A 27,250-nucleotide genomic window follows, 5' to 3' on the forward strand; every position below is an offset into this window, starting at 1 on the left:
TTTTTCTCTTTTTTTCTTTCCTTTTTTGTGGCATGTCTTCAGTCTTGATACAATCCCTTAATATACAATGGAGAACAGTTCAGCCCTTCAGGGAGATGCCATTGGAGACCACTTCCAGGTTATTGGGTCTTTCAGTGTTGTTCACATCCATCCTTAAACATTAATATTCTTCATCCATTCTACTTTGAACCCAATGAAACATTTTAATTTGCTTTAGTGTCCTTTGACCAGGCCTGTGATAGTTGTATAATGTTGCTGCCATGCTGTACAGGTTGTTAAAAGGAGTTTGTATTTAGCTTTTCATCTAAAGGAGTGCTAATGTTGCTTTTTTCTGACTCCTTGTAGAGAGATGCTGTTGCACAAATAGCTGGGAACTGTTGTGCAGTCCTTACCCAAAGAATATGTAATTTTGGCAGCAGCAGAAAAGGCAGAATTAATATTAATATGAGTAAAAGTTTTGAGACAGTAAAAGGAGTGAATATCATCCTCATTTTCACTCAGGGGCAATCAGCTCTTTGTGCCTTATACCTGTGCCTTACCCTCCACCAGTTGTTCCTGAACACAGCATCTACTCCCTTTTCAGACCAGTGGAAACACTGAAAGTATCTGAAAACAGAGTCTGGCCTTTCATACAGGGATCAATTTGCCCATCACTGTGGAGCAACCACAGAGAAACTGCTTAACAGTACAAAACCCACATTGTGTATGAGATTAGGACAGGAAATATGGGATTGAAAACCAAAACTGCATGGTAAATTTGAGTGAGTTATACACACTAAAACAACATGCTTCTCTCTCTGCATCCCTGCCTGTACCAGAGAGGTTCACAATTTGGCTCTGTTTATCCTCATGTTACTCCCAGTTGGTGGGAACCCCTTGCTCCCAGGTTCACAGATGAGGTCCTGGGCCAGCAGCAGGGAAGGTCACCTCTCCAGTGGTGGAGGAGAGCCTAGAGCCTGGCTGATGCTGTGCTCTCTGCTCCACATCTCCCCTTGAAAGCAAAGGAACAAGCTTTGATAGCTTTGAGATAACAGCTCTTGAAGGCCTCTTCTGAGATGTGCCCTGAACAACAATCCATGGTGTGTTTACCTATGAATGTGGGTATATGTTACCCAGCTTTACTGTCCCCAAAATAGCTATTTAACTTTTTTTTCCCCTAATCAGTAGCCCAAAATGCTTTCTCACTTTTTTCCCTATCTCAAAAAGGCTAATGGAAAAAAAAAAAAAAATCTGCTTTCAGAGGTGTTTTTTTCCCCTTTTGATAAGATTAACCCATTGTTTGTAAAGCAGAAAACAGAATTTTTTCCACTGAGCAAACAAAACCACAATTGCCATAATGCATATTGGGTAATTAACCCTTCTCATCTGGAGGAGATAGCACATAAGATTCACTGTAGTACTTTCCCTGTGGAATAAAGTGGTATTAATCCAAGCCAAACACTGAAGTTTTACAATTGGTTGTATTATTATTGCAGTTACAGCATTTTTACAGCCAGAGCAGAAGGCTTCTGAAATTAAGGTGATATTTAATCTTCTTAAGACTGCTGGGCACCAACTAACTGCTCATGCTATAGAAGGGAGACAGCTGCCTTCTGCTCTGCTTTATACAGAATTAATGCCACACCTCAGTTTCTGGGAATTTTCCAATGCAGTTTTCATTTGGAATAGCTGGTCACTTGAGTAACGTGTAGCTTAGAAATAAAATAGAAGCAATTTTCTGCTTAATTTGAAATATAATCCTAAATTCTGCGGACTTCAGCCTGGCAGTTCAACGGAAAGGTTTCAATATGAGATTGAATGTCTTGTTTTGAAGCCTGCTCTGCATCCCTGCTGGACTGACAGTGTGGTTGCATTGCCTTTTGCTTGGGAAGGGGCTCCGTGGTGCATCACCTCCCAGACAGCGTCTGTGGAGAACCATCTCAGCTTCAGCCAGGCATTTGACATTGGCCAGGGAATCCTTAAGGATCAGTGAACTTTATGTGGGCAGGTTTGAGTGGAAGCAATGGAATTCTGCCCTCTGAGCAACAGCTGGGTCATACAGGAGGGACAGTTCTCTCTGTTACAAGAAGGCCTCTTGAAGAGACTTCTAACTGTGTGAAATGCTGACAAATTATGGTTCCACCAGCCAGGAGTCAGATTAAGGAAGGTTCGTGCTGAGGCTGAGATAGTTTTCCAACAGTATGATTTGTGAGTTCTCAGAGAGCAAGGCCAGCACAGTCAAACATTGTTTTTCTGCTGTGTTATCTCAGAGGGCACTTGCCAAATCACTCTGATTTGCAGTGGGACTCCAGTGCAGCACGTGGGAGTCAGCTGGGGCTGTGCTAGTACAGGTTTGAGGGCATAAAGGCAGTGGGGTCCCTGGCCCTCAAATGGATCAGACAGCAGATCCTACTCCAGGAGTTTAGTAAAAAAACAGTGACTAATCTCTGCCCAGATGGGTTTGGCTTGAGAGTACACAGGGATGTGTAATCAGACTTCCTTGCAACAGGATGGTGATTGTTCAGTGAGATATCGGGCAGTTCGTTCCATGTCATACGGATACGGGGAAATCCTGATTACCTTGAACATCCAGAGATCCACTGGCTTCCACAGGGACGTGCAGTATCTCAAGTCTGTTTTTTCTTAGAAAAACCCTATCCCCAGATGTGATCCAAAACTCTGTGCTCTTCCTGCATTCTGAGTCTAACTTTTTTCTTTTGAACAGAAGTAGCACTGTTTTGTATTTTTTTAGAGTTTTCAGAGTTACTAGGATTCCTACGTGATACTATTTAGCACAGGCATTATTTCTTTTGCAGCTTGTGGATTCCCAGCATTTCCAGACAGACAAAACTATATCAAATCATTGCAAAAGCATGGCTCTCTAACTTGTCCTCAGTTATCTTCCCTGTGGTTTCAGAAGCAGTCATGGACACACAGACCTGCACCACGCAGGCTTTATCCCATTGCTTCTTCTCACGGAAATTCTGTTTTTATTAAAAATATTCCTCTCCGTGGTTGCTCCTTCCTTTCAGCGAGTCTTCTTTGGAGCAACCCCACTCTGGCGTTCCTCCCATCCCACTGCCATGAGGCTGCCTTTATTCCTGGTTGAATTACCGAAGCCTTCCCTCCTCCCTGTGGCATCCAGGCGTCCCAGCACAGGGTTTACCCCAGGCTTCCCATTGCGTAGGCCTCTGTACTGCTGCCAGGCGATCCTCGCAGTATATGCTGCGGGTGATTCTCTCAGCCTCTGGAATGAATTATTTTATTGCTGCCAGCTTGTCAGAGAAATCAGCTTGAAAGCTGAGCCAGAGAGCGGTCCCAGGAGCGACCGACTCAGAGTGGAGGCAAGTCACCACTGAGCAAAATGAATCAGGGGATGCATCAGCTGGATAATACAGGTGCTGTTTTAGAGCAGCATTTCAAAAGGAAAAATTAGGTTTCCACAGGTCTTGTATGCAAAGCTCACAAATTCACAAATCATGATGTTATAATTAAGCATTGTTTTTTCCCTGATTTTGGGTTTTAAGGGTATAGTTTAATGTTTAACTGCCATCCTTGTAAGGATTAGGGATGGTCTGGACATTTTTCTCTTCCCATTTGCCTCCCAAGGAATTTGCATTCCCGCTCTGGGCCTGCACTTGGGTGTGCGTGCTGCCACTGAAAAGGCTGTGAGCCATAAATAAAAGAACAATATGACCACAAGCACCCCCTGCAGAGGAAGAAGAAAGACGTGAGTGAAATAATATGCCAGAGAAAATCGCAGGCCAGATAATTTATCCACCCCTAATTATTTCTAGGCCAGAATGAGGTATTTCAGATAGTAAGAAAACACCTTTTTTTTTTTTTTTTTTTTAATCCATAGTGATTTCAAACCATTGGACTATTACAATTTGCTCCAAATTTTAGTTGACTCTGTCAAGAAAAAATTACCAAAGGTCACTCACGAGCACCACATAGGCTTCGGAAACAGAAAGAAGATTTTTTAATGCATTTCTGGTACTTTGAGTCATTCACACTCCTGTATCTTGAAAGAAAACACATCTCAGGTGTCACGTTAATCTGGTTGGTATGAGATTATGGCTTGCAAATTGCTGATTTTGGATATGGATGCCTGGCCCATTTAAAAGACTTCAGCATAAATAGTAATAATAGACTTACAGTGGCACAGTCTTTCAGAAGACAAGGCAAAAAGCTGTGCTTGTTAAAGCAAAAGATACCCCAGAAGCAGGAAATTTAGTATTATTAATGAAAACAGAAGGAATTTTTAGGAATGTTTTCACATGATAGAGTTCCTCTTTCAGGATGTATTACCGTGGGGACTGCACCGAGGGGTCTTGCTGGATCTTTTTTTTTTTTTCCCGAGTGTGTCTGCAGCACTGTGAACATTCCTCTGCTCTAGCCTGTGATGTATTTGTAACATTTGCATGTAATCTGTCAGGCAGGGCCTCTGCTATAGAGCGTGGGAGTTTCGGGCCCGTGGGATTTGTGAGGCTGCAGATGCAGAAGTGGAAGTCAGTCAGATTTGTGGCATGGACAGGGGTTTCCCCGGTGCTGGAAGGAGGGAAGAGTCAGCCCTGCAATCCGACTGTGCACAGGCTATTCTCACAAGGTTTCCGTTTTCAGGCTCTGGATGTGTTTTGGCATTGGAGTTCTCCTTTTCAGCTGGTCCTCCCCAATTTTTCAAGGTTCACCCGCAAGTCATAATTGCCCAGGGGGATAACAGCACATGGATGCAATGAAATGCATTCATAAAAGTGCTTGGTTTTGCACTGACGGGGCTCTAAATGCTTGTTATCTCTGAGCATGATTTAGAGGGACATAAATGCAGCATCTCAGCCTCACACATTCATAACCCCTTCCATCAAAAAATCTCGAAGCATTTTACGCACAGATGTAACCAGATAATATGTCCTGTTGTCTGTGTGGCATCTCCAACATCAGTCATCATCGTTCTCAACCATATGCCAGAGTCTAGAGTATTCCCTGAAGTATTTTACATGGGAGGAATCATGTAAATAGAATATCTGGCAATCTATGAATGGCTCACAGGATTTCAATCAACTGCACAGTTTTAAAATTGGCATTTAAATCCCTCTCACATCTGTTGTTTAAAATAGCCAACATCGTGTGGAATACATTCAGTATGAAATATTCATATGAGTATGTTAATAATAAAATGCATTGTCACAGTAAAAAATAAGGTGTGTACACTGCAGTGCTTGTTAGAGTAAATATTTAGAGATTTTAGAGAGAGCACTGTACTAGTCAAAAAAACCCAACCAAACAAACAAACCAAAAAACCAAAACAACTTTCCCTCCACAGATAATACTGAGATGTTCTCTGTTTTTGGAATACAGGACTTAAATGTTCCCAGTTGCCCCCTTGGTGTAGATTGTGGCTTCCAGTACTCTCCAAGAGCAGTCCTTATGGGGTAACTTGCTTAGGAAGCTAATAAACAGCACCTGCTTTAGCTTCTAAATATCAGAGGGTGAAATACCTCGTGAAAAAAGTTTTTTATGGATCATCTGGGCCAGGTCCTAGGTGACAGCTAGCTCTGGTTAGGTGTTAGGAGGTTGTGGTTCATTGACAAATGCTGAATTCCACTTGCAGCCCTAGTTTGTCTCCTCAGTGCATTTTCCTATCTGCAAACCAATATTGTTTATGAAGAATCCCTGCCTCCGCTTCATCTCAGTGAAGCCTGTAAATGAGGTTCAAGGTGTGAAGTGCATTAACATGTGACATGTTGTGTATCTGACCACAGAGGATTCTGAGTATTGGAGAGAGCTGTACCCTCACTCTAAAAAAAAAATGCAGTAACTTTGCTATTGAGCACTCAAAATCTGTTGAATTCTATCTAAAATAATCTTGAGTTTCATATGTTTTTAGATGACCTTGAAAGGCCCTTTTCAATCCAGGCTATCCTATGATTTTATGATTCTGTGTTTCCTTGGATAGCTTCATCGCTGGTCCTTTCTGATTGCCATCCACCTAAGATGGTGCTTGTTCTTATAGGCTGCTGGCCATGTGCCAAGACAGGCATTAAAAAAATGCAAAAAACCACAAAGGAATTTAATTCTATCCCACAGGAATGCCTGTTCTACCCTAGTCATTGTTTTGAAGCATGTTTTAGAAATTTCTATTGACATTGGGATTATATAGTTAATTGTGGAGCAACCATTTTTACAATTTGTGTTTTACCCCACATGGAAAGCTATAATATACTCCATATAATTAGGTTAGGTTTAATTTTGGCAAGACACAGTCCAGCATTATCCTGTGTAATATACTGTAATCCTCATGTTAGGTAGGATGCCAAGTATTCAGTTTGCTTTGGGAGCCAACAGAATTGCCACTTGTCCAGGGCTGTTCTTGGACAGAATTGTGAAAGTGGTAGCATTTTGCCACTAAAACCAGCTTATTATTAGTCTGACAATGACCTAGGATATATGTATCATTCATTGAACATTATGCAGAAGGTAGATGGCACTTCATTAATAAAATTATGTATTTAACATCATATGGGGGCAGTGTTGCAAGTCTTGATATCATCAGACACCAAGGCTACTTTCTGTCTTTCATTGACCCCAAAATCTTAATTTTTTAACTTCATTGTCATGCTGTAAGTATAGTGGTCAGAAAGCTTACACCACTTCATATTACTGTTACACAACTGCATACCAATTTGTTTGTAAAAGATAAATCTAAGTTTAAAAAGCTAAAAGTTATTTTTCCCTCTATCCTTTCAAATGCCTTTTCTTTACTTTCTTAGTGGTTTACCTAACCTTTAGAAAGTCTATTTATCAAAAGAGATTTGAGTATAAAGTTGTAGAATGGTGACTGATGAGGGGCTGACTGCTGCCAATGACATATTAAAATTTGTATTTATTACATATATGGACTGTTTTCTGAAGTAGTTTTCTTCTGAAATCTGAGAGGAAGGATTCCCTAACAACATCTTGTAAATACCCTTAATCCCCACTGAACATTATGTACATCTTAGACACTTAGACTATTATATGTTCTGCAATGTCCAATTAGCAGTTATCATCCTCTGTTGATGTCTTAGCACTTCTACAACTTACAGGCGCTGTCATTTCTTGAAATCAAAGTTAAACTGTAATAGCCTATTGACCTGTCCTGATGAGGTGTGATTTTTCACCTCAGGCAAACACACTTTTCCCATTAAAGATGTTGAATAGCAGTCCTCTCTGAGATTTTGCTTCATTTGGTAATTGTCATAGGATGTTTCATTTCCTTCCATAGGAGATATTTTTACTTTTCTACCAGAAGACTATGAAATATGTAAGCCCATAAAGAATGTTTCAATAGTTTTCATACTGGGGTGGAAGAAACAGCTGGATCCACATTCCTGGCTGTAAAGCCCAGTATTGCAATTCCCAGTTCATCATGATGGATTGGGTAATTCCACACTGAGGAATTAGCTCAGTGTTTAGAAGGTACAGGACTGTACAATTGATTATTTTTGTTTGATTATAAATGCCATCCAAAAATAATGCCTGTGCTCAGTCCTTGATGTGTGTGACCTCTTTTCCTTCCAGCCCCTCAGGAAATCTCTTTGTGCTGGCCTATTTTGGCCATGTGAATTTTCAGGGATATGGAACACGTATCAGTGATGTTTCCACATGTTTTGGTGAAGAAAATAATAAAAATCGATCAGTGCTAGTGGGGAGGGGAATGATAGAGGTATAGTTTTATGGGGGACAGCAGCTGTGTAGTGGTTAAAATAGAAGGCTGGGAGCCAGGTTTTATCAGTTTATCCTCGGCTCTGCTGTAATCTTCTTCTTATCATTAACCTTGCATTAGTCCTTTCAGTGGCATGCCTCCCTCCCCCAACCCTAAGCAATTTTGGCCTGTGTTTTTGGGTGGAGTGCTCATACCACCTCACTTTTGGCACCCACCCTACGTAGCCATCATCTTTTCTGCAGCCAGGGAAGAGAGGTAGGTGTCACCCTGACCTTCTTTTCTGACTTGGGTGCTAGATTTAGGTTTCCAAAGTACCCAGTAAGGACTGTTTAAACTTATTTGTCAGATAGCACTTAAAATCACAGAATACTTCCCAGTGTTTATAAACTTTCTTTAAGTAACTAGTGATTTATTCTTATAAATAATAATTGCAGTGAAATGGTTTTAATTCAGAAGGGCTGGTTGGTGTTATAAATGAAGAATTTCTTCTCAACTATAAAGTGCAAGACCCCCATCATTCCCCCACCAGGCCAAAATGGGTGGATGCTAAAAAAATGTTTATCTAGGAACCTTTATATGTCTGACTCCGTGCCTGCACTGCGCAGGCAGTAAACTCTTTAAACAGGGTCTGTCTTTTGTGCTATCTGTGAACAGCCTCTAATATACGGGGACCCTGTCTCTAAGAAAGCCTTGATGCTAGCCTTAAAAATTACTGGGAATATTACCAATTTGTTCTGGGCCTGGAACAGCTGGCTGGTAATGGCTGTCTTTTGGGGGCCGCTATTTCATGTTCAGAAAGTGCTGGTGACAAGGCAGAAGCCTAACCACTCATCTTGTTCTCTGATTTCTTCTCCCTTTCATCCTCTGCAGTAGCAGATCAAGACTGTGACCGCAGACTGGTGCCTGTGGTACAAAGCTCTCGGGGCTGCTGTCTGTGTGTGCTGGAGCATGCTGATAAAAAAGCAACCTCAACAACAACAACAAAGGAGGAAGAATTGTTTTCTTGCCCCCCTATGGAATGGAGACCTGAAGTCAGGCGGGAGGTCCTGGTGTCTGGAGGAGTCAGCATGGCAGAAGGGCTGTGATTGCCTTTGTAATGTAATTGCTGTAATGGCAGGCCAGGGAATTGCAGTGGTTGAGTGAAAAACTCCAGCTGTTTCTCCTTGTGGTTCTTTGTGTGGTTGCAGCAGGAGCTGGAGCATCCCCATGTGCAGATGGAGCCACAACTGAGAATGTGTCTCAGATGACTTTGTGAGCTCTGTGGGCAGCAACAGACCACAAGGAGCAAGGAAGAGCTGCACTTTCAGAAAGGCTTCTCCCTCCCACAGCATTATGGAAAGTAGTTGGGGAAGGAGGGGAAGAAGGTCATAAAATAGGTGCAGATCTGAACCAAATACAGTCATGGGCACAGCGAAGGGGAGGAGAGAGGTGAGTGTGGTAGGCACAGGTCATGAACTCAGAACTCCACAATTCCTCTGTGTGTATACAACCAGAAGAGAATACTTCATGGTCCTTTTTCACTAACATATTTTTCTGTTGTGTGTTTCCTTTCTTATCAATCATACCACACTCCAGGAGTTACTAAATCTCTCTTTGAGAACTACATGAGCCAACTTTGGCAAATGGAATTGTAAAATCTATAGTTCAGCCATAGTTAGATCATTATAATTTTACATGTTCTAAAGTTTGAGGCTGGAAGGCTGCCTGGCAGAAAAGGAGCTGGGGGTGTTGGTTGAGAGCCAGCTGAACACGAGCCAGTATGTGCTCTGGTGGCCAGGAAGACCAGTGGGATCCTGACCTGGGTCAGCAGTGGTGTGGCCAGCAGCACCAGAGTAGTGCTTGTCTCCCTGTGCTGGGCACTGCTGAGGCTGCATCTCAAATCCTGTGTTCAGTTTTGGTCCCATCACTGCAGAGAGAACATTGAGGGGCTGCAGCATGTCCAGAGAAGGGCAGGAGAGCTGGGGAAGAGTCTGGAGTACAAGTCTCATGAGGAACAGCTGAGGGAGCTGGGGGTGTTTAACCTGGAGAAGAGGAGGCTCAAGGGGACCTTCTCAGTCTCTACAACTCCCTGACAGGAGGATGTAGGCAGGTTGGGTTCTTCTCCCAGGTGACGAGGGCAGGATGAGAGGAAATGGCCTCAAATTTTACCAGGGGAGGTTTAGATTGGATATTAGGGAAAATTTCTTCATGGAAAGGTTTGTCAGGCATTGGAACAGGCTGCCCGGGGAAGTGGTTGAATCACTGTCCCTGGAGGTATTTAAAAGTCATGTACATGCGGCCCTTAGGGACATGGTTTGCAGGGACTTGGCAGTGTTAGGTTTGTAATTGGAATCAATCATTCTATGATTCTGTGAAACAGAGCTTTTTTCTCTTCTTCTGAGTGACTATTCTATAGTCAATCAGATGCTCCTCTTGGGAAGCTTTCACATATGTTCAATTTAAAGGCTTTCATTTTTTTTGTCTCAGTTTTTTATGTATCAATCCCTTTATACCCTTAAAGTACCCCACTTTTCTGAAGTTCCACCTCTCCATGTTTACCTCTCTAAGGAAATACATGTTCCCTTTCCATACCAAAGTTTTAAAATCAAGCCCAAGCAATAAACCACAGCATTCTTTATGCAAGAGTACAGAACGGGGATATGTCCATGTTGGTCTCCCTGCAGAGATTGCAGCATTAAGGAGGAATTGGTAGTAAAAGATTTAGTCCAGGTGCTGGTAGCAGCTTATGCACAGCAGTGAACAATTCTCTCTGGGCTGCTGAAACTCTCAGTGGAAGTAGGATTGGTTTCTCTGTGCTGTTGGAGCTCAATTGGTACCAGCCTGTAGAAAAAACTGGCTTCCATGAGTCTGTGCTACCCCACAGTCCCCCTTTTTCTCATTCTGTGGAAGAGAATTAAGTCTTCCTTGGTCTCAAAGCTGTCATCTCTGATTACGTTCACCTGTGGTTGAAGTGTGGGTTGCAGCAATAACCACCAATCCAGAGCTTTGTCCCTGACAGGTAATACAGTGAGCCTGTACATCGTCACAACTTAGAAATCTGACTTACTGATGCAGCTCTGGACAGAAGCCTCATTTCTTCATTACCCAGCCAGGGCCTTTGTCTGTTGTCTGTGGAGTCTCTCCAGTGTTTCAGGAGGCAGGTGGCCTGCAAATGTTCTTTTACAAAGCATCCTGCTTACAAGAGATTCCCTGGGCCTGAAGTGAAATCCATGAAAAGTTTTGCATGGAAATTCTCATGAAAATGGCCAGAGCTGAAAATACCAAAAAGCCACCAACACATACTTTTTTTATTTTTACTGTCAGGAAATTCCAGTTTTAATACCTCTGATTATTTTTGGCCCAACTGCAGTTGAAGGCAGTAGGTAGTAAAGTCTCCAGTGCCTGTCACAGTGGGAAATTCTGTGCCAGTAACCTTTTACTTCATGTTGGTTTTATTGTGGGTTCTTTCATTTTAGTTTGATTTTGGTTGGGGGTTTTTTGGGTTTTTTGTTGTTGTTGTTTGTTTTGTTTTGTTGGTTTTTTTTTGTTTGTTTGTTTGTTGTTTTTTTAGGGGGTTGGTTTTGGGGGTTTTTTTGTGTGTGGGTTTTTTTTTTTTTTTGTGGTTTTGTTTGTTTGTTTGGGGGTTTTTTTGGTTTTTTTTGTGGTGGGGGTGTTGGTTGGTTTTTTATTTGGTTTGGATTGTTTGTTTTTTTGAGAATAGCAGAGTGTTCCTTGACTATGCACTCCTCTGAGTGGGTTTCTACTTTTCCATCTTGAGGGGTTTTCTCTGACTGGACCCAAGGAGAGGGGTTTCCTCCATGAGGTCTTTTTTATCCAACTATTCCTGATGCCTCTTCTTTCACTGAACCCCTCCAAATAAACTGGAAACACATTTCTTGTCTCTTCATAACATCAGCACTGTAAATACAGGTGATACTCTTAATGTAGGTAGGAATTAAGGAATGGTGAGCATGAGATGGAGGGTTCATGAAGGATCTACAAAAATGTAATATTTATGCCAGGTTTGTGTCAATGGGATCAGTTCACTGGAGTTTGGTCCTGTCTGCCTTTGGCAGAAAAGAGGGTTCAGAGTGGACACTTGCTAAATTAGAACTCAATGATGGTAAAAAAAATTTCAGAATTAGTCAAAGGGAAGACTTTGCGTCTTAATGATTTCAAGTCACTGTTGGGATTTACCTGTCTCAAGGGCCCTGAAGCCATAGTTCAGGCCTTGCAAAAAACACAAAACAAGCTGAAAAATCACAAGAAATCTAAAAGTAGTGTTTTCCTCCACTTTGCCCAAGATTTTAAAGTGTATTTGCGCAGAATTCGTGAGAATCACAGATGTTAAGAGTTGTTATTCAGTAACAAAACCCCCCCTGTATTTTAAAGTAGCTACTTCAAGGTCAAGATCATGCTCAAGGTCCTCTAGAAACATCCCAAATATCACAGGGTGAGCAATAAAACCCTGTCACCTGTCAGTGGTAGCTCTCAGATGGTGTTTTTGCTAGTGTTGGGCTGGTTTTCCCTGGACGTTGAGGGTTAATACCAGCTGAAATTCTAATGAAACCTGTAGTGCTAATCCACATTAAGGAGATCTGGGGAAAGCAAGTGCCTTAATCCCTGTGATATCCCAGAGATAAAGCTGTTGCTACCTTCTTACACATGTACCTCATGGATCATTCATCTGGGCTTCAGATAAACCAGTCAGGATAGCAGAACACTCCCTAAACCAAAGTACATTGATCTCTGCCTTGTGTTTCCCTTTAAATTCCAGCAAGTATTACAGGAAAACCTGAATGCATCTGAGATAAACTGCAGATATCTGATTTTTAAGATTGCATTCGTTTTGTGTGTGTTTATCCACCATCTACTGCACCTTCAAGGCTGCTGAAAAAGAAGCCAAATATTTTCCTATTTGAAGTATATGGCTAAAGTTTTCCTGGTTAGGCTCAACAGAACAAATTCTGATTTAACTCCTAGAAAGGCCCAAGATCCACCTCCCACAAGCAGCTTGAGTTTGGTCACTCCCCAAGACCTCTGCAGCAGCAAAGGATATTGGGGAGCAAATATGATGTGCAAATACGATGCGTCTGGGTAAATGCGAGTGCCAGCTCCTAAAGCTGGAGTTCAGAGCGATTTCTTTCATTCATCCATGGCAGAAGGAGAAGGCCTCATTATAATTGTTCAAGCCTGACTGGATTACATCACTTTCCCCCTCATTTCACTCCCTCCCTCCTTTTATTTACACCCCTTGTTCAGCAGCAGTGTGGAATGGGGGCTGCCTTAATGATGGATGCTGACCGCTTCATTCCCCACTGCCCCCCCAGCGCCTCCCCCAGTGCTTTGAAGTGTGCTCAGGTCTCAGGCTCCAGTTCAGAGGTCACTTTGTTTATTTATGCAAAGCTGGCTCATCTGTGAAATGGGGCTTTCAAGGCCTCTGACATCAAAGACTCCAAAGCTGGTCCCATCAAGTCAGAGCAGGGACGGGCCTTGCATTATAACAAATTGAAGCAACTCGGTGAATCACAGGGAAATATGATGGGTAGATTTTTGCTTCAAAAATTGGGCTGTTGTTTTGACTTGTGGTTGGATGCTCAGCACATGGTATTGGCCTGAAAACCAGTCATACCCTCTCAGCTACAACATGAAGCCTTCATGGAGAGCCTGTGGGTAAATAAAATTTGATCCTGACTCACTAACAATCTGACTATTTCCCATCAGTTGCTCTCAGAGCTGGACCATTATGCAGAATTTTCCATGTGCTTTAACTTTTAAGAGGGAATGGAACAATTCTGCTATGGTAATAAACAGTAACCATATCCCACAGATGTGGCAGTCTTTGTCCCATAGGCTTCTCAGTGGGCTTTGTCAGTTGACGGAGTTATACACAGCAATCCCTCTTCTGGAGAAATCCATCCTGCTTTGGGACACCACACTCTTCCTCAGCACCACCAGCATCTCAGTCCTGTGGCATCTCAGACCTAAAAGCCAGCTTGGAATGTGATCCTGAGCAAGGGAGAGGCAATGGCTGGTGAGCAGCTGAGGATGATGCCACTGGGCTGACATTCCTGAAGAGTGGGCTGATGCCTCTGTGTCCATCCTGGCCCTGTTTTGCATGGCCGTGTGTGATATTTGGAGGGGAAGGGCCTACGCGAGTTTGTCCCATGTCTCCAAGTCTGTCACCTGACATGATATTGGAGCCTTGCCCTTCAGGTTTCTCAACCAGCCAGCATGCTCTGTAACACCATGGAGCCAAGTTGTACATTAAGGACACTAAATCATGTGTATGTTTTCTTAGCATCAGATACTCGTGACATAAAATTAGTCAGTGATTGCTTTTCAAGGCAGGTTTTCCACTTCATCTTCCAACTGGCTGCTATCCTAAGCGTGTGATACTGTCCAAGAAGTCCAATGCAGGGTGACCTTCCAATATAGGTCACAGAAAAGGGAGCTTGTAGGAGACTTCAGCAGTTCATCCTTCTTAGCACTGCCTCTCATGGTAATCTGCTGGCAGCAATTTTGGCAGTGCTGCATAGCTGGTCCCTGCTGCCCTTTGACTGCAGGCTGATTTTTCTGTATGTACTTATCCCCCTGAACTGCCCACCTCTGTGGGGAGCTGACAAGAGCATGAATAAGCAGTTGGCTTATTAGGTCATTTCTTGAGTACAGCTAAGACTCCTGATTTCTGCTACTAACTCACCATTTTGTATGCTGCTCCTATATATCTGAATGTGGCTTCTTTCTCCAGGTCCTCTCTCTGTTTAAGAGGAATATTGCCAGGCCAGTTGTGTTTGTGACAGCTGGAGTGAAATGCAAACAGCAGGTCTTCAGATCTGACACTATTAACCAGGCTTCAGACTGCAGGTTTGGGCTGAACCAGATGCCTCTGAACTTTCAGGAAGTTTAGCTTTGCTTTCTGCATCACAGACCCCTGTAAAACACTATAAAAGTGTTTGTCTACCCTTGGAAACCACTTGATATTAAAATTGAAAAAATAAGAAAGTTCTTCAAAGCAGGGAGAAACAAACTCCATGCAGCCACAGTACTGACTTTGACTGAGACAGGTGGAAGTCAAATATTGATGATGTCTGAATTAGACAGGGTCCTTCCATCCTCAGGGTGTTCCTGAGTGATCTCTCTCCCAAAGTAATAAAGCAGCTCTTTTATGGCTCTCTGTAATCACAGGTCAGAGCTTAAGACACTCACTCAAGGTGCAAGAGGGGAGATTCAAATCCCTGTCTGAATGCAGCAGAAGAGAGACCTGACCCTGTGTCACTCACATCACAGATTAGCACTTTATCATTATATCCCTGGCTACTCTGCTGCCTCACACTTTTTAAGTTCAGCTAGAGACTCAGGGGCTTCAGGGAATCATCCTCAGATGAGCTTCATCCAGTTTCTGGATGTCACAAATCAGCTCTTTTTGGTACAGGCGTCGCATGTGAGTTTGTTCAGATACGAGGAAGGTAGGAGCCCAGTTCTCTGCACATTGCAGCTGGAAAGGTCTGCTGTAACTTCCCTCACCCCATGAGCAGCTCTGGGGATGGGAAGGAGCAGTTTTGCTCTACAAGAGTTTCCATACTGATGGCATTTCCTCACCTCAAGACTTCTGCTATTGTTGTTAATGTTACCATATTCCCAACACATCTGAAGCGAGTTCCAGCATATCTAAACCAATGTGCCTAAATGCCTGCAGTTATTTATTTCAGTCTTGCTCTTCCACCAAATCATCTATTCCATGGACTCAGCATGGTAGCATAAGTTATCCTGATCTCTTTCCCCAAAAATGTTTTCTTCTGGGTTTGGTAGGTGACTCCACAGGTTTGCAATTTGTTGGGATAACAACTGACGATGCATTTTCAAAGGATCAAACGGATTCAGAGCAATTTTCCTTACATCAAAAGCTTGGCAGCAAGTCAAGAGGTGTGGAGTCCACAGTCAGTGGATGTGTGTCAGCAGGAGGAGGGCACAGGGGCTGACTTACTGTAACATGAGGCAGCAGGCAAGGGAGATACCCTGCTTTTTGTACATCAAACTGAGCAGGATTAGGGTGTAACTGGCAGAACATCACCACTTAAATGTCTTAACCACTTTTGTGATATTCAGCATTTAACAATGGACAGGAATCCCACATCTCTGACCACAGTTCTCCTCTCCATTACGATACATTTTTCTAATTGTGCTGAGGGATTGAATATGTTCTCTTGTCAGACAGCATCGAAGAGTTCATTCGTGACACTATGGATATTTATGAGAAAAATTGTATGGGTGCCAGGAGATAGTCAATTTGCTATTTGGACTGAAAGAAGACAATGTCATATGCAAGCTCTCATGTATAACTTGTGTTTTTGTGTTCCCTGCAGTTGGTTTGCCAAGGTTGTAAACAGACAAAGTGCAGCTCAGGAGGCACTGGCCTCCTCTGTAACAGGCTGCAGGCAGAGCCTGGATGGTGCACTGACACTCAGGATCTCTGTGAGACTTGGTGTTTCCTGGGTGGGACCTGTTTCACCCTGCTGCCTGTTTTTTGGGTTGTGAGGTGGCTGAGGCACTCAGGAAAAGCTTAGGGTGTCCAGCATGGACAGAGGGTGGTGGGAGGTGGGATGGAGCTGTCAGCTGGAGGAATTGCTGAGGTTTGAGCACAGTGCTGCTGCCCAGAAAGTTTTATTTTCCCCTCAAGATGACAGCTGTACATAGCTCCAGGAGAAACTGTGCTGAGGTAGCCAAAAGGAGAAGAGAAAAATCAGGGTACTCATGTGGCATTGCAGCCTCTCTGCTTAAGGGGCAAAGCTAGTGAGAGCCAAGCATCTGTTGGCATATAATGCCCCGTGCTGAGGAGATGGGATGATTTTCCAAAATAGCAGAACCTGGAGTGAGGATTGGCTTAAAGACACATTCTTCTCTCTCAAAGACTTCACCCAGGTTTGCACACTAAATACTGTTTTAAGCACAACCCAACTTGTAAAACAACTGTAAAGAGAAGTTCTACTATTTGTACCTTTTCGGGGTGACATTCTTATATATAAACTGAGATCAGCTTTTCCTCTGTGTTGCAGAGATTACAGAAATAGTCCTCTCTTTTGCTTACAAAACCCTTATATGAGTTTCAAGAGTTGGGCATTTGGAGGGATTGCTTCTTTAAATTAGATGTTTCCACTTCTCTTTATTTTTTGGGTTTTTTTACACTATTGTGTTCCTCATTGAGACAAACTTTCTCCCAGCCTTCACCTGATCTGTCTCTGAAAATCAAATATTCACCCATTTCAGTGCGCTTTAGGTAGAAGCTGAGGAGCTCTTGGTTGACACTGTCACCTCAAATCCAGCTGCCCTCTGGGGCTGTGCCATCTTGTAGAGACATCTTTGAAGAAGAGAATATGTTTTGGTGCATCATGTGAGGATGCCCAGAGAGCCTCATGTTGGTTCTCCCTCCTGGTGTGAGCCGTTGCTGTATAAGAAGCTGCTCAGAGCTGAGCACTCGTGCAGTAGAGGTCAAGCTGGAGGACGAAGAACTTTCACATCTGGGTGCTGCAGAGGTGTGAGGTCACCAGGATCACCCAGGTTGTAGAAGGAGGCTCAGGGCACTTTCCTGCCCCCTTGGCCCTCCTGGAGACCTTATAGGTGGCCGTATCACAGTGGCAATTTGAGGTTGCTGAAAGAGATGGGGGTTTCACCTTGTAGAGTTTTCTGTTTCTCCAGGACAGAGCTGAGATTTTGGTGCTGCTGTGTGGTAGTGATATAGACAACAAGAGTGATGAGGGACAAAGTGGTTTGTTGATACAGGTGGATGGGTGGTCTTAATTAAAAAGAAATATCCAAAAGCAGCTTTTAAAATCAATATTGTTTTTGCCAGCCATAAATTTCCATTTAGTATCTCTTGAGAGCTCATTTGACCCCAGACCTTCTTGTTTTTCTGATCCTGTGTGGAAGCTGAAGGGTGAATGAATGGCCACAATCATATTGCTTGTGCTTTGTATGACTGATCACATAAATCTTCCCCCATCTCCTAGGTTTAATTATCTCTAATTTTGATTTATACCATTATTTGCATAGATGATACCACAGATCAGCTCCTCCTAAGGACCAGCAACCTGTAAACATAAACAAAGAGGCTTTTGTCAGCTATTAATGGAACATTGATTAAACTCCCATTGGTTTGGTAGCCTGCTGAAAAGCTCATAAAGCAGAAAACTAAATTCTTCTTTAAATTGGCCAGGCTGTAATTACCAGGATGTGGATGCCTACTGTGTGTTGAGTGTACTTCAGCTGCATGGTGTCTCCAGCAGAAAATACAAACTCTTGTTGTCATCCTGTTGTGCTGCAGGAGACCTTCTTAACATCTTCCCTTTCCATTCCTTCACAGATGATGCCAGCTCAGGAAAGGACAGCCAGGTGCCTGAAGGCTCCAATGGAGAGTATGAAGATCATTCTGGGAAGCAGTGGGGTAAGGAGCAGTGTGTGTTTTGTGGTTTTCCTCGGTCCTTGGTTCAGTGCTGTTCACGTGGCACATTTCTCAGCTGCTGAAGGAGAGGAAAGGCAGAGCGACTGGAGTGAGTTCACCCTACATGTGGTCAAATAATAAACAGAGTGTCAGCTGAATGTGTTGGTGTGAATGGATCCCATCCAAGGGTCCTGCAAAATGCAGCCTGTAGTCAGCCTGAGGGCCTCCTGCCATTTACCCCAGCACGGTTCTCCCTTGTATTTGTTTTTCTGGGCAGTGACTTTTCTTTTGCATGTGCAGCGACTTTTCTTTTGCATGTGCAGCTATTACAGCTTTCATAGACTCCCTATAAAAAGCATATTGACTTTTACAGCGATATTTCCAAAAGTCTTCAGTGCCAACATAACATTTGTCCCACTGAGGGCAAATGGGAGGTCTGACTTCACTTCAGGGGAATTAGCACTAAGCCAAGATGAGTATTTTTTAAGATCATCCTCTCTTTCAGACACCTGCCTGAACTTCTTCAAGCCATCGACTGTTCAGGCATAAGATTTGGTTGCTGTTGCAGATCTTTGGGGAACTGCTAAAATGTCACTTGGATAAGGCTCTGAATCACTGCAAAACTTGCAGGCCCAGTTTGGTCCAAGCACTCCTTGCAGGACAACTTATTGTCAGGCTGATGCCAAACAGCTTTTGGCCATTACTGACAGAAGTGTGATGTGAGTTTATGAGCTCAGTGGATGAAGCACAGCATTTTGCTCGTGCAGTACATCTCTCTCTCTGATTTTATAATACAGAGATGGCTTTGTACCACGTTTGTGGCCAGAGAGAACCTCACAGTAGTAGTAGGGATGGAACCTGACAAGCTTTTGCTGTATGAGTCCCCACCAGTTAAGCTGGGGGCTGGCAAACAGGGATGTGGTGAGCTGTGGTGTAGTCCAGGCTACGCTTGGATTACATATTTATCTCAGACTGAGCTTGTTTGGGGAGAGAAATGTAACCTCCACTCATTCTGGAAAGGGATGACAACATTTTAGAGCTGGAGGAAAGGTGTCAGATAAACTACAGGCCAGGAGTATTTCAGGAAGGTTTCAGCAGCTAGTACAAAGCTTCCATCTCTCCACTTTTCATTACCATTGGGCTCCTGGTGGAGCTGCTGGATGATGGATCAATACAACAATACAACAGTAGTACTATGAAGAAAAGATGTAAGCCCTAATAAAATTATTAGTCATTGACAATCTCATATCAGATTGTGTCTTTCTCTGTGCTGCCCTGGCCTAGTCCATTGTGCTGCAGAGTGTTCCTGACCCTCTGCTTTTTCTTCTTTTCATCCCTCCTGTCTCCTCTCCCCAAGCAGAGAAATGCCTGTGACCAGCCACACACCTGCCTAAGCCCTTTCCATCCAGCACTGTCCACCAGTAAATTGCTGGTGTGAGCTGGAGTGCAGGGAAGGTCAGTGTGTGTCTGCAGGTCTCTGGAGGATGATGGGTGAAGAAGCAGTTTGGGTTGTCACAGTCCAGGGCCCTTGGAGAAACGTGAGAGAAGAAGCATGGTGAACAAAAAAGCTCTGCTTAACTTTCCATCTACCATCACAGAGTGGTATCTCTGAGGAGAGCAGGGAACTGATGTGGGGAAAGATAGAGACCCCCATCCATGTCTTCCCACAACTGACTGAGCTCTTAACCAGAAGACTTGAAAGTATTTCAATACATGGTCCTATTGTGACACTTTTTTTTGTAATTATCGTGAAAGCCAGAAGTGGTGGTGACTGTCACTACATGGAGGTAATTGTGGTGCATCACAGCAGTCAACATTTTTCAGATAATCATCTCATTTTGTGTGAGCAATGTCAGACAGAAGCCTCAGGGACTGATCCATGCCTCTCAAAGTGTCCCACAGTTAGAGGACACCACTGAATTCCTTTGCAGGTCTTTGTGCTGACAGGCTTCCATTGCATTTAATTTCCATTAGCTTTGAATTAATCTTCATGGTAAAACAGCATTTCAACCATGAACCCGTACACAACACTGTCTCTGTCCCCATCCATTTGTGTTTTCCCTTGCTCTTGAGTGGGACATAATTTATACTGTACAAATGCGTGGTTCATGTTTATGAAGCAAATGCCAAGTGATGTGGAGGAGAACAAGCATGTGAATAACACAGAGGCACTTTGTAATGTCCTTTGCTGGCACTCCAACAAGCAAAACTTCTGTAAATGGAACAGATTTGGGGACATACATTTAGCATCAACTCAAAAGAGACCTTTTCTGCCTGTCTCTCACAGTACTGCTTCTCCTCTTTCTTCTCCTTTGTGCTTGCTGGGTCTCCTATTCTCTCTAATGTCTCTCTCTCTCTCTCTCTCTTTTTTTTTTTTTTTTTTTTTTTTTTTTTTTTTTTTGTTAACTGGCTTTTCTAAACTTGTCCAATTCAGGCTTTTGTCAAGGAGACATTCAGGGCTGTGTAAACGGGATCTGGTTTCAGCATATTGCACACAGCCTGGAGTAGCTTTTGAGACCACATAATCACTTAACCTTTTTTAAACAGAAAGAGAAAGAAAGAAATAAAGGCTGAAAGATCCGAAGAAGTGTAGCTTTACCTGTAGTTTGGTATGCATTTGGGCAACCATGTGTGAGGAGTGAATGCAGAACTCCAGACAGACTCATGGGAGTCACAGTGGGAGGAAAACCAGAAATGTTAAAGGCCTGCTTTTTTTTGAGTGGAAAGAGTTTCTGTCTTAAAATGCCCTTACTGAGCAGGGATGCCAGCAAGTCCTTCTGAGAGTTCAGTCACTCACTTGACTTTTCAGTCTGCTGGGGAAGTGTGACTGTCCTGGCTCCAACTTGCTCTTTGGTATTTTAGTCCCAGCTCAGGAATCCTGTCCATGAGGATCTCCCCTCTGCTTAGACCTGGAGTTCCTGGTCTCGGAGTAAATTACTGCCATATTATAGAGTAACTCTTCAGACCCATTGCATGACTGATTCCTGACCTCTCCGTGAGCCTTGCAGACATTTTCCCAATTTCCACAGTGACAGCCCTTATCAGCACATCTCCCTCAGCTCAGACTAAAATTTGGAATGTCACTGCCCACAGTGTGCAGCTCTGACAGGGTTCATTGTCAGGGAGGGGGATTGTCTCTGCTGTGAGGGGGCCTCCTGCAGCAGACCCTGAAGGGAACACCCAGCAATTCAGGCACCACGACCTGTGGAGGGGGTTAGTATGTCACACTTGCTGCTCAGCTGTCACGGCAAAGACTTCCAGTGCCGGAGTTACTCCGGTTCATTGGATTACACATGAAAGCCTCTGCATAGAGAGCAAAGCATTTCTGAGCAGGAGTTTGAAATAACATGAAATGGCTGGGACCCAAAATGACAGCCAAGGGGGGCAAGGGAGGGCTGTGGAGACAGATGGTTTCCCCTACGGAAAAGCACTCTGTGGAGGGGGTTATGCCGAAGGGTGTCCTCTTCCATGAGGGAGGGATGTTGGCCAAGGCTGCAGGGGGGTGAGGGCTAAGGGCTATGCTCACAAACCTCAGAGGGCAATGGCTGCCATTCCCCAGTGCTTGGAGACAGGAAGCTTTAGACCAGCCTCTTCCATTCAGGAAAGCTCCATTATAATGCACATCCCAGAGCCTTTGGCCCTCAGCCCTGGTCAGCAGGGCTGGCTGTCAAGTAGGGAGTCTCACTAGGTCATCCTGTAGCTGGCCAGGGAATCCCTAGAAGTGCTTAAAAAGCATGTAGATGTGCTGCTTAGTGGTGGAGCTGGTAGTGTTAAATTAATGTTTGAACTCATTAACCTTGGAGGTCTTTCCCGACTTCATCAGTTCTATTATGGGTTGGAAGTTCCCCTGAACTGGCATTGTGTAGTTAAAGTAACTGTGAGAAATTTGTTATTTCTTTTAAATTCTTCAATTAATTTCAGATTTTGCCAGTTGAGGGCCTTGCATTTCTCTGTTTCTTGTCTCTCCTCTTAGAAATATTGGTGATTTCTTTGCTAAGACAAGATGACTGGCTTAACCCATGCTTCTGTCCGCCAGCAGCTATTGCTTCAGATTCTGCAGTTTTGGGATGGACTGGCATGGGGTATCCTCTAACTACAAACTCGCAGAGTTTTATTGGGTCTTTCCAGTTTCTTGTTCGCTTCTTTGGACCATTCAACATGAGTGTTTTGTAAATTGGAGCTGAACAAATTGCATACATTTAAGTTCAGATCAATGTACAAAAGTCTGTCACACTTCTAAGACTTTCCTATGTATTTAAAAGATGCTGACTCTTCTTAAGTTCCAATAAAGCCACTGGGAACTAAGAGGCAAAACATTTTCAGGAAATGAAGCTTCATGTGACAAGCAAAAAATTGAGAAAATGGTCAGCGTGACAGGAATCTGAGTTTTTTCCTTTGGTCTTGGCTAAGGAGTTTGTGGGATATGGGAACAATTACAGTGTGATTATGGGGCTGCATTTTGCCTTCAGCTGCAGTAGCGTGATTTTGGTATTATTTTGTGAGATGGTCTGGTGCAATTGCCTTACAGACACAGAAATTCTAGGGTTGTGCCATGCAGAAGGTTGCTGCAGTGGCCAGAGCAGTCCAGTAGACATTCAAATGCATTGGGCTGGGTGGTGAATCCCTTCCAAGGAAAACGGTTTGAGCTGATATGAGGGAGAGTGATACCCTGGTATGTATGGGGCTGCCTTTCAAGCAAATTTCCTTCTTTGCTTGTGTCCTGTGCTCACCACAGTCCGTTCTGATGCCTTTTGCAGCCCGGCCCAGGTTCACTCAGCCGGCCAAGATGAGGCGGAGAGTGATCGCCCGCCCCGTCGGCAGCTCCATCCGCCTCAAGTGCGTGGCCAGCGGCAACCCCAGGCCTGACATCACCTGGCTGAAGGACAACAAGCCCCTCACTCCCCAGGAGATTGGGGAGAACAAGAAGAAGAAGTGGACGTTGAACCTGAAGAACCTGAAGCCAGAGGACAGCGGGAAGTACACCTGCCGGGTGTTTAACAAAGTTGGAGAAATCAATGCGACGTACAAGGTCGAAGTGATCCGTAAGTGCAGCTCTGGGAGGGAGAGCAGAGAGGGGCTTTTGAGAAGGGGGTTGGGCCAGTCAAGACAGCATGGTGGCAAGGGTGCAGTGTTGATGGCTGGAAATGGGGATGTGCTAAAAACATCCGAGAAAACATTGCTGAAACTCTAGAATGAACCGGAAACTTGGGCAAGACAGAGTAGCAAGAAGACAGTTGAGGAGCTGAAATGAGGACAGGTACTTGGGAAACAATCATCTCCACAGGCATCTGCGTGGTGAAAGTCATGCCCAGTTCAGTCTTCTCCAAGAGAGTCAATTCAAGGACAGACTGAGAACTAACAGAGAAAGCCCTTTCAAGTACCATGGGGGAGGGGGAGAAATATCTAGGGTAGCCCAGATTAGTATGTCAGAATGGGTGAAACCAGTCAGTTCAAAATTTAATCCAGAAGTTTCCCAAGGGAATCAGCAGAAATCTTGTGATTAGAGTGACTAGCCAGACAAAGCTTTAGGGCCAGATTCTGAAAAACATTTGGCCAACTGAAGGTCCAGGCAGGTACAAATGAGTTACTAAAAAAAACCCCAAAAAACACCCACTAGGATCCTGTCTGTATCTTTAGATGCCTACATAGCTTTAAAGATTCAATCCTTAGAAGATGAGCTGTGGGGGATTACCCTGCATTGTGGTGAGGTAAATTGCTCTTCTTACTATCTAGCTATTCTGATTCTTGCACTCTAATCTTCTGTTTCCCCTATTATTGCTGAGGATAATTATACCTAAATCCTTCCTAAGTTTACCAGAGAAGAACTCTTATTCTTAAATCATTGTGCTTTGCCTATGACATCATCATAAGTTGTCATGGAAATGATTGCAGTGAAGCCAACCCAAGAAAGAGGAGAAGATGAACTGAGTGGAGGGAAGATTGAATAGCCTTCATTAATGAGGAGCAGGGGCATGGAGGGCTGTTTCCAGCCACTTGGAAAGCATGTTGTTTGTCTGTGAATACATTTTAGCATGAGAAAGTTTATCCCAGTGTGAAAGATTGTTCTTAAAGGTAAAAGATCTGTTCTCTGATAAGTCCTTTCTCTAGAATCACAGGAATTAAAAGCACATGTGGGAAGCTCTGTTGGGCTCTGAAGGCACAAACCTGCTGGACATCTGGGATTGATAAAGACGCAGCTGTGTGGAGACAGTAAAAACATGTGTTTACACTAAAACCAGGAGCAGAGGCAGGGAAATGAATCAAGCCCCATCCTAATGGCAGCTGTGGCATTTTCACTTCATCAAAACCAGACAGCACCAGGAACAAACCCCTTTCTGTGTCCCTGTTTATCTTGGTTTTTATCAACTTAAAGATGTATGTAACCTTTGTTTTCATTAGCTTTTGCTGGCTAGGAGTGAAAACAGTAACCAAAGCTGGAACCAGAGTCAAGGAGATAAGGGCATTAAGCAGTTTTCAGACATCTTTCTATTTTTAACATCATTCTGTGGAGCATTACAGGTTTTATTCAATTTCCTCCTTTTTTTTCCCCCTGAGCCTCCACTCCTAAGTCCTGCTTATCTGAGTCTCAGTCTCCCCAGCTGTGATTGCAGCTCACAGTCCCAAGGCAAAGCCCACAGAGACTACTGTGGTATTTTTGTTTCCTAAGCACATCTTTAGAGCCCTCTGTATTGAACATATCCCGAGTTTTAGAAAGAGGGTCCATTGTTCCTTCCTCTCACTCCGAAGCCAGTGCTGGTGGGAGCTGTTTTGTTACATGCTCAATCCAACAGAGTTTGCTATCAAAAGGAGTTGATGATTGCCAGCAGTAACCACCCACTGTGATACCATAACTTCTCCTGTGCCCAGGATAGAGGTTTGCAGTACCTCCTTGACTGGAAACTGTGACTGATTTATCTGACCCTAACACTAAAAAAAAAAAAAAAAAAAAAAAAAAAAAAAAAAAAAAAAAAATTTCCAAACATTCCTCAGAATGAGGCATACATTTTTCCTTTCGCTTTATGTGGTGTTGACACAATCTTAGACTTACGATCATGCTGGAAATTATGGTCTTGTGAACCTCTTCAGTTTGATTTCTTTTCCTTCCATCTTGTTTTCTACCTTATCTGAGACTTGAGGCAAGAAATAATTTGTGAGAAAGGAAAGATTTTTTTACTGGCTACAAAAGCAAAAGTCTTCTGAGATTGCCCTCCACAAATTTTTGTTTTCCATAGTGAGTGTGGTGGTGATTATACCTAATAAAGGAATGATAAAAGCAGGGAGGTGAGGATGAAATTAAAGTCTTCCTCGCTGGTAGTGCCTGTGGTCTCAGCTCTTCCAGTAGTTGATGGCATGGTATGGGATTGCTCCTAGTACAGTTTGGTGCCCATGGACACCTACCAGGCCCAGCTTGAGGGGTGACAGGTATCTCCTGAAGGACTCTCAAACCAAAGATGAGAATATCCACAGCTTGCCATAGTCTGTGAAAGAAGGGGTTTTTTCCCATCTGATCCTGTCTGTCTGCAGGGAACATTTGAGAATGCCAAAGGGCATATCCTCAAACTGCTAGTGGCCAGCAGGTGTGGGTTCTTAACAGATAAGTATTTGTAGATTATCTGGTAAAGACCTGAGGTTGTGTCTGAAAACACATAAAGGCTCTGTCTTACTCACCTGTAAATTGCAGCCTGCAATTTACAGGTCTGGTCATGGTCAATTTACAGCCTGCTGGTCATGGTGGTAAGAGACACCTCATAGAATCACAGGTAGGAGAGCTGCTCGGTGTGCAGAAGAGAGGGATGAAGAAAATCTCCCAAAATATAAGGAGAAACCATCCTTTTCTCCAGGTCTGATGCAGGTAGAAAAGGAACGTTCTTGTTACAAACATGAAGATTCAGGTTGAGCATGAGAACAGACTTGTTAAAGCCTCAGACAGTGGAGGAGTTGTTTGGAGAGACTGGAGAGCATCTACTATTGGAGGCTTTGGCAGAGGCTGGCAAAATGTGTATCAGGAGAAGTGTGCAAAAATCTCAGCCTGCCTTGGGGCAGGGAGTTGGACCAGACAATGATTTTCACAGAATTCACAGAATCACTAGGCTGGAAGAGACCTTCAGGATCATCAAGTCTAACCCATGCCCTAACACCTCAACTAAACCATGGCATCGAGTGCCACATCCAGTCTTTTTTTAAACACTTTTTCCTAATATCCAACCTATATTTCCCTTGGCACAACTTAAGACTGTGTCCTCTCATTCTGTCAGTTGCTGCCTGGAGAAAGAGACCAACCCCAGCTGACCACAGCCACCTTTCAAGAGGTTGTAGAGAGTGACAAGGTCACCTCTGAGTCTCCTTTTCTCCAGGCTGAACAACCCCAGCTCCCTCAGTCATTCCTCACAGGGCTTGTGTTCCAAGCCCCTCGCCAGCCTTGTTGCCTCCTCTGGACGTGCTCAAGTGTCTCAATGTCCCTTCTAAACCGAGGGGCGCAGAACTGGACACATTTTGCATCCCTTCTACACCTTTTCCCTATGTTTCCGCAATTGTGATTAGCTGAGGTTGGTGAACACCTTTGCCCATGTAGCTCCCTGTTTTTCTGTGCAGAGAGGACGAGGTCCAAGCCCATCCTGACAGGGACACACCCCGTCAACACCACGGTGGACTATGGTGGGACCACATCCTTCCAGTGCAAAGTCCGCAGCGACGTCAAGCCCGTCATCCAGTGGCTGAAGAGGGTGGAGTACGGCACGGAGAGCAAGTACAACTCCACCATCGATGTCGGGGGGCAGAAGTTCGTCGTGCTGCCCACAGGGGAGGTCTGGTCCCGCCCAGATGGTTCCTACCTGAACAAACTGATGATTACTCGAGCCAAGGAGGAGGATGCAGGGATGTACATCTGCCTCGGGGCAAACACCATGGGCTACAGCTTCCGGAGTGCTTTTCTCACAGTCCTGCCAGGTGAGCTGGGACATTTTTTCCCCCTCTGTTATCAATCATCGGATGATGATACCATGTCATGGTATTTATTAATTCAGCTACTGATGCCCATTGGTTCCCTGGCTCTCTGTGATGCTGTGCTGATTTAGGCTAGCCCGGTTCTGATAAGAATGAATGGGGGACTAAATCAGCCCTGATTTAAATCAGTCCCTGCTGAAATCCTG

At 43.9% G+C, this 27,250-nt stretch overlaps 1 protein-coding gene across 2 annotated transcripts in view; it reads left to right on the top strand.

Moving 5' to 3' along the window:
• Nucleotides 1-27,250, top strand: part of FGFRL1 (fibroblast growth factor receptor like 1) — a 170,896-nt gene that overhangs the window by 136,255 nt on the left and 7,391 nt on the right. For both annotated transcript variants that reach the window (XM_040064740.2, XM_040064741.2), the window contains exons 4-6: nucleotides 18,024-18,104; nucleotides 22,859-23,143; nucleotides 26,694-27,047. In XM_040064740.2, coding sequence (XP_039920674.1) covers nucleotides 18,024-18,104; nucleotides 22,859-23,143; nucleotides 26,694-27,047 — 720 coding nt within the window. The remainder of the gene's footprint in view (nucleotides 1-18,023; nucleotides 18,105-22,858; nucleotides 23,144-26,693; nucleotides 27,048-27,250) is intronic.

The sequence above is a fragment of the Hirundo rustica genome, chromosome 5 (assembly GCF_015227805.2).
Source record: "Hirundo rustica isolate bHirRus1 chromosome 5, bHirRus1.pri.v3, whole genome shotgun sequence".
Lineage (NCBI taxonomy): Eukaryota > Metazoa > Chordata > Aves > Passeriformes > Hirundinidae > Hirundo > Hirundo rustica.